The sequence below is a fragment of the Pygocentrus nattereri genome, chromosome 15 (genome assembly GCF_015220715.1).
Source record: "Pygocentrus nattereri isolate fPygNat1 chromosome 15, fPygNat1.pri, whole genome shotgun sequence".
NCBI classification, from domain to species: Eukaryota; Metazoa; Chordata; class Actinopteri; order Characiformes; family Serrasalmidae; genus Pygocentrus; species Pygocentrus nattereri.
In genome coordinates this window covers 16692251-16698250 of record NC_051225.1, presented here as the reverse complement: position 1 = coordinate 16698250, position 6000 = coordinate 16692251, and the positions used below count along the sequence as shown (strand labels likewise).

Sequence of the window (6000 nt, the reverse complement as noted above, 5' to 3'; positions counted from 1 at the left end):
ATCTCCTCTAATGGTTAATCTTGGCTGGATCTCTGCCTTAATTGGTTAAAAGTCTCCTTAGGGCAGGGCAAAAGCACCCTCACTTAAGGACCCACCATGAAACGGCAACACTTTCATCACAGACATAACAGCTAACAATTATATTACCAGAGCCCAAACGCAGCCTCATATCTCTCCATAAATCAAAACACAGCCCATCTGTTGTGCCTGTCGTTCCTGCAATGACTGTTTATCTGAGTATGGAGAGCGGCTCTGGCAACTCATCACTAGCCAGATCTACTATAAATACTGTAATGGCAATTAAATGCGAGAGGGTATCTGTTCTAATATGGTCATATGTCAAAGTAAAGGAGCGAGGTAGGGTGGGGGGTGTGGGGTGTTTGGGGTTGCCAATAAAACACCAAAAAATGTTTTGGAAAGGAGGGAATGGCCCTATTTAGTGAAGGCATCCCCCCCCCCCCCCCCCCCCCCTCTAACGCAATCACTAAGACTTCCCCCACCCCACCCCTACCTCCCCACATGCACCCCCACATAAACACTCGGCGTACTCAGGCGCACGCTCAGACGCACCGGCACACACGCACGCGCGCGCGCACTTTCCCTTAGCTGTGCTTTTGTGTTTTGTCAGAATTAATGAGAAAAGTTCCCTTGCCCTAGGGGTAATTAGTGTCCTTGGAGTTAAATAAGCTAATACTTAGACACCTCTGGCACAAGCAATTATGTTTGTGTATTGAATAATTGATTCAAAGAGGGGGGGGGGGCGCTAATCAGATCTGAGCATAATGAATTGATTTAATTAACAGGGGAATCCACGGGTCTCTGGGAAGCGCGCGCATTTATTCAGCAGCGCGAGCGAGCCGAGCGCATAAATTGGGAGCGCGAGGCGGCGCGAGCATGCTTTTGGCACCTGGCCGCTCCACAACTGGATTTCTCCGGTATAGTCACAGTTTCGCAGCACGCGGACGCCGGGAGGGGACCGTTTTACGGAGAGGGTAGCTTTTCTACGCGACGCGGCTTCTGACACGCGGCTTAACTTAGTCCTTTCGCCCGTTTTCTGCATGGAGCGATCAGCGGCCGCTCAGATGCCTCAGCCGCGCTCGCAGTTTAGAGTGGATGTGTAACTCCAGCGCGAGGGCGAGCGAGCCGAGCCGGGGAGAACGCGCGAGCGTCGCCGTGTAAGAGGCATTCTGACAGAGCGAGCGAGCGAGCGGGCGGTCCTGCGAGTGTGTGTGTGTGTGTGTGTGTGTTTTCAACCCAGCTTACATGGGGTTCCGTCTCTGAGCGACGGCCCTGCGATTAAAGCTCGCGGCACGAGGACGTTTCCTTTCCGTCGTGCTCTTTTGTTGCGAAGCGGTCGGTCCTCCGTTTCCTCTCCCACCGCCGGCGACTCGAGAAGCCTGCTGGAGCCGAGAACGGATCGCCTGGAGCCGGACTCCTCGTTCCTCAGGACGATGGTGTTAGACAAGGAAGAGGGTAAGTGGGGCAATGTTGTGTGATACAAGACCGGGTTCTAACTCGGCACTAGAGCGCGTTCAGCCCGCATAGTCCGTTCTATTTAGCGCTGCTGGCACTTTCAAGCCCAGACGCAGCGTTTTGTTTGGAGCGAGAACGCTTAGCCTACTTTCAAGCCACTTTCAGTGCCTGACGAGATACATTAGGCTCACTGCCTCCGTGTGGGGAGGAATTTGGAGAGGGATTCGAGCAAATACACGTACACATGCTGTAAAAAAGTGCTATTGTGGTCGCCTGGGCTGAAATGCATATCTGCTCCCCATCATCACCATCATCATCACCATCACCACCCTGATCATCACCATCATCAGCGTTGAGTGCAAATCTTCCAAGTTACCGAATCGTCTTTCAGCGAACGCTCCCAGCGGCAGCTTCAAACAGCCCAGTGAGTGTAATGCTGACTAAAAAACACCGAGTTCGCTCAGTTGAACCGACTTTCTCCCACGACTGTGAGGTTCACTGTAGACCGTGTTTCCTGTGTGCTCTGTGGGTCTGTGCTGTAAACAGTATTCATGTCTGTACTAGCAGTGTCTGACAAGACGTGTATCCTAGAGGTGACATGCAACTTTGTTGTGGTAAAAGGCGAAAAGTAAACATCCACTCATAAACCCATGTTGGGGTGCTTTTTTTAATATAGTGCCAAAAAAATTATATTAAAAAGCCCCTCCGACCTAAAATGGGCTATTCTTGTCATCTTTCATGGAAAATTGTCATCACCCTCATTGTAGCTAGGGGCCCCTTTCCCTCAAAGTAACGGCTTTCATTTCAGAGCCATTATTTATGTTTGAAAATGGGTATTTCGTTTCTCTTTGAGTCGAGCATCCTTTCACTAACCCATCTGAAAACCAATAAAGGGATTGCCATAGAAGCATAAATTGGTCTGTCTCGCTGAATACATGTTGTGCTAATGTACCCCGGATTAACTCAACTGTAAATTGTCTCCTTTGGATGTCTGTCTTGCTAAAAGTTCCCTATATGATTCATGATTCGGATTGCTTTTAACAGCTATTGGCTAAGCAATATGGGAAATGTACAAGGTGATGCAAATGGCATTAGCGGGAGAGGATGCACAGGAGCATGTAATGCAGTCAATACTACATTAACTACTGATGCCCAATTACAGAAGCAGGGAGAGTGGCTTTTAGGAGCATTAGGACTTGCAGAAAAGCTTAGATCACCTGCTGCTCATTGCCTAAAAGCTTCACCCTTTGCTTGCTGGGGCCGACCAACTGCGCTGGCATTTTGGCAGGCGGCTGGGGAGGCGGCCTGGAGCTACTTTCACCATCTAACAGATGCAGGCTCCTAGTGTTTGGCTTACCTGGATGCAAAAATATCAACGCACTTAAGGCCTGACTGACCACAAACACCATAATAGATGTGTGTTGTGTTGTCTGTGTGTGTAAATGAGGGAGCAAATGAATGTTGGCATGGAATAATCTCACCATCTACACTAGCATGACACCCATGTTTGCTTATCTGAACAGCATTACGTCTCTGTGTGAGTAAACACAAGCAAGGCTGAAGCACTTATTCTGTGTGCTGCGAGATCATTTTTCAGATTTAGATAATAACACTTAAAATTTATTCTCCTCGCTCAAACAGAAGTCGATGAATTTGTAATGCGCTATAACCTATTCAATCAAGGAAGGGACAGACCTGCCTACTGTTTCAGCAAGGCTTGGTGTGATCCTGCCCCAGAGAAAATCATCATCTTGTTTCTTCCTCCCCAAAGTGTTGTTTTCGGAAAGTAGGATAGAAACCAGTCCCGACTATTTTTAACATGCACAAAGCATTCGTTTTTTCTGACCCAAAATATGCCCAGCACTGTTTTGGAGCAGGCTTTATTAAAATATGAGTGCTGCTTGCTTGGAAATACTGGGTCACTCATGCTTCTCTGTGTATAAGCAGGCTTAGTACATGACTACAGTGATGTGTCACATATGGCTGCTCTTTAACCCACGACTGCGACTCTGATGCAGTTTTGTTTGGTTTCGAATCAGTTGCCTTCACTACTTACGGACTCTATCTGGTTTTGCAGTGAAATCTAATCTTGTTTTTTCTTAGACATTTGATCCATTCTCAAGCTACAGCTGTTTGCAAATGTAACTAAGGAGAAGCCACAACAGCGAGAAATCGTACAGAAATCATACGACTCACCTTGGAGTTTGCATGACTTGGGCTAAGAAAATAGATGTTAATATGCAGGATGACTGTTTCTCTTTTACCTGCCAAAAGAATGGTCCCAATTGACTTTTTAATTCTTGGATGGGAGAAACAGCAATTCAGCCGTTTTCTTTTCCTTTAAGGTATTAAAACTATCTGCTGCAGCAGGAATAATTGGGTTCTCATTGTAGACATGTTCTGGGCTGATCATTCGCACCACTGGGCCCTGTAAGAACATGGGGATGAGGAGGAGGGGGAACAAAACCCCTTCCTATTCTTCACACTGATGATAAATTCTAGGTTACCTTTTCCCCTGTAATTTATGGCCCCCACAAGCTGGCTGTCCAATGAAATTTGCTCATTCACAAAGCATGTGATTGAAAAGTAATGTTTCAAATGAATACAGGTCCCCGTGATCTGGCGGCAGCTGTAATAAAACTTGGGGCTTCAGGCTCTGATTTTTATTTTGAAATAATAAGACCTGCTTCATTCTTTACCCGAGTTACCATGGTAATTCTGTCTCGTAGCTATGTTATATTGATTTAGGAAGTGGACAGTAATATTTCTTTTCTGTTATTCCCCTTTCTGTGAGTTGATTTCTAATTTCCACTTGGAGATTACTTTTATACATTCCTTAAGTCTTTTCCCTTTTTTCTGCCTGCAATGTAATTTTCTCCTTTGTATTTGCTATTTTCTGAGATTATTGGCTTGGTCTTTCTCTAAATTAAACTTGCCAATTTCAAATATTGAAATTACATCGATGTTTTTTCGCCTTAGGTCTCTTGCAATATTATGCCTGGGTTCAGGACCTAATACTTGTGGTCTCCAACTTATATTGGATCACCCTGAGAAAGTCTTTAAAAACATTTTTCATTGTGCAATTCAATAATTCCATAGCCATTGTGAGTATATTTACGTGCTGTAGATGTATGCTGAGCTTTCCGTTAAAATGATTACGTTTGTTTTTAAAGTGTGTCTTACATATATACCAAAACTTGAAAGGGAGCCATTCACGTTTCAGTGTTCCTGTGCGATTGTTTGTCACACAGAGAGATTCCGTCAGATCTTCTGTGATCTACCATACAGTCTAGTTCTCCAAACTCAATTCTGTCTCTATCCCAAGGCTCCAGATCGCTATCAAACCTGTGCCGTCTCACATCAGTGACTGTAGATGTAGATCATTGCCATCATTTCACTGCAACTCAAAGGGGACCTGAGAGAGCAAAGAGAGAAACGACGAACAACGAGAGAGTCGCGTTCACGTAAGTGCACCTGTCTTTGATGCAAATGGCCACTCTCGTCAGAACTGCGCAGCAACTCCATTACGGTCCCTCCCAGAGTTCTACGAGAGTGCTTTGTTATTAAATCCAGAGCAGTGTACACAACACACCATGCCGCACATTTGCGTGCCCAAACACTCTTTCTCGAACACTTAAGAGAGCTGGATAAATGCTCCCATTGCTTCCATATGCTGTATCTCAACCTCATGTTTTTAGGTGGCCGCCTTTCTTTGATCCCTCCCCACCCCGCTGCCTTTTTGATGCGTAATGCTATATGTATTGCTAAGTTCAAGTAAACATTGGCTTCTCAAAGCTCCAAGGACGTGCACTCCATCACTGAGGCGTTGGGAACACAGAAAACCTTTTATATCGTCCTCAGCCACGCTGCCAGTGAGATGAATCGTCATTTTTAGGCTACCTTTTAAAATGTCTCGAAGCAACCTTATCTTTCACCTTGAGGCCCTGAGATGGATGCAGACAGGTGCTACATTACAGGAAAAAAGGGATAGAAAGAAAAGGAGAAAGAAAAAGGGAGGGGGAGACCTTTTGTGCTATACGTGGTGTGGATTAGAAAAAAATAGATCTCTAATAAATATGAGGGCTGTTGCTGTTCCCCTTCAGTTAAAACGAGCTGGACTTTTTTGTCTTTTGAAACATGCAAGTCAGAAGAGCAGTGGAAGCCTGGCAAGTGATGGCTTCTCCCAGCGGACCTGCTCCAAGTAATAGTACATATGGTCTGCTGGAAGAGGGGTATACAGCTACATATTGATGATTTTACAGTAGGTGGTTTTTAATTTACTTTCCTTTGGTCTTTAGACCACATGTTATTCCCTCGAGTTGCCTTGTTGTAACAGCTCTTGATGCCACTTCTTGCTGCAAGGTTGAGTCGCCTCGTCTGCTCTGGCTATTGTGTGTCTGTGTGTATGTGTGTGTGTGTGTGCCACACTCTTGCAGCAGGTCGTCACACTTGGCTCCATTTCATCGCAGTCTCTCTTCCATTTCTATATTTATTTATTTGTTTATTTTATTTATTTATTTCTTCACC

General features: G+C 45.4%; 1 protein-coding gene across 1 annotated transcript in view; it reads left to right on the top strand.

Moving 5' to 3' along the window:
- The first annotated feature begins 590 nt into the window (after nucleotides 1–590).
- Nucleotides 591–6000, top strand: part of lmo1 (LIM domain only 1) — a 28030-nt gene continuing 22620 nt past the window's right edge. The window contains exon 1 of the mRNA XM_017700645.2: nucleotides 591–1473. Within this exon, the coding sequence (XP_017556134.1) occupies nucleotides 1452–1473 (22 nt within the window). The 5' untranslated portion in view covers nucleotides 591–1451. The remainder of the gene's footprint in view (nucleotides 1474–6000) is intronic.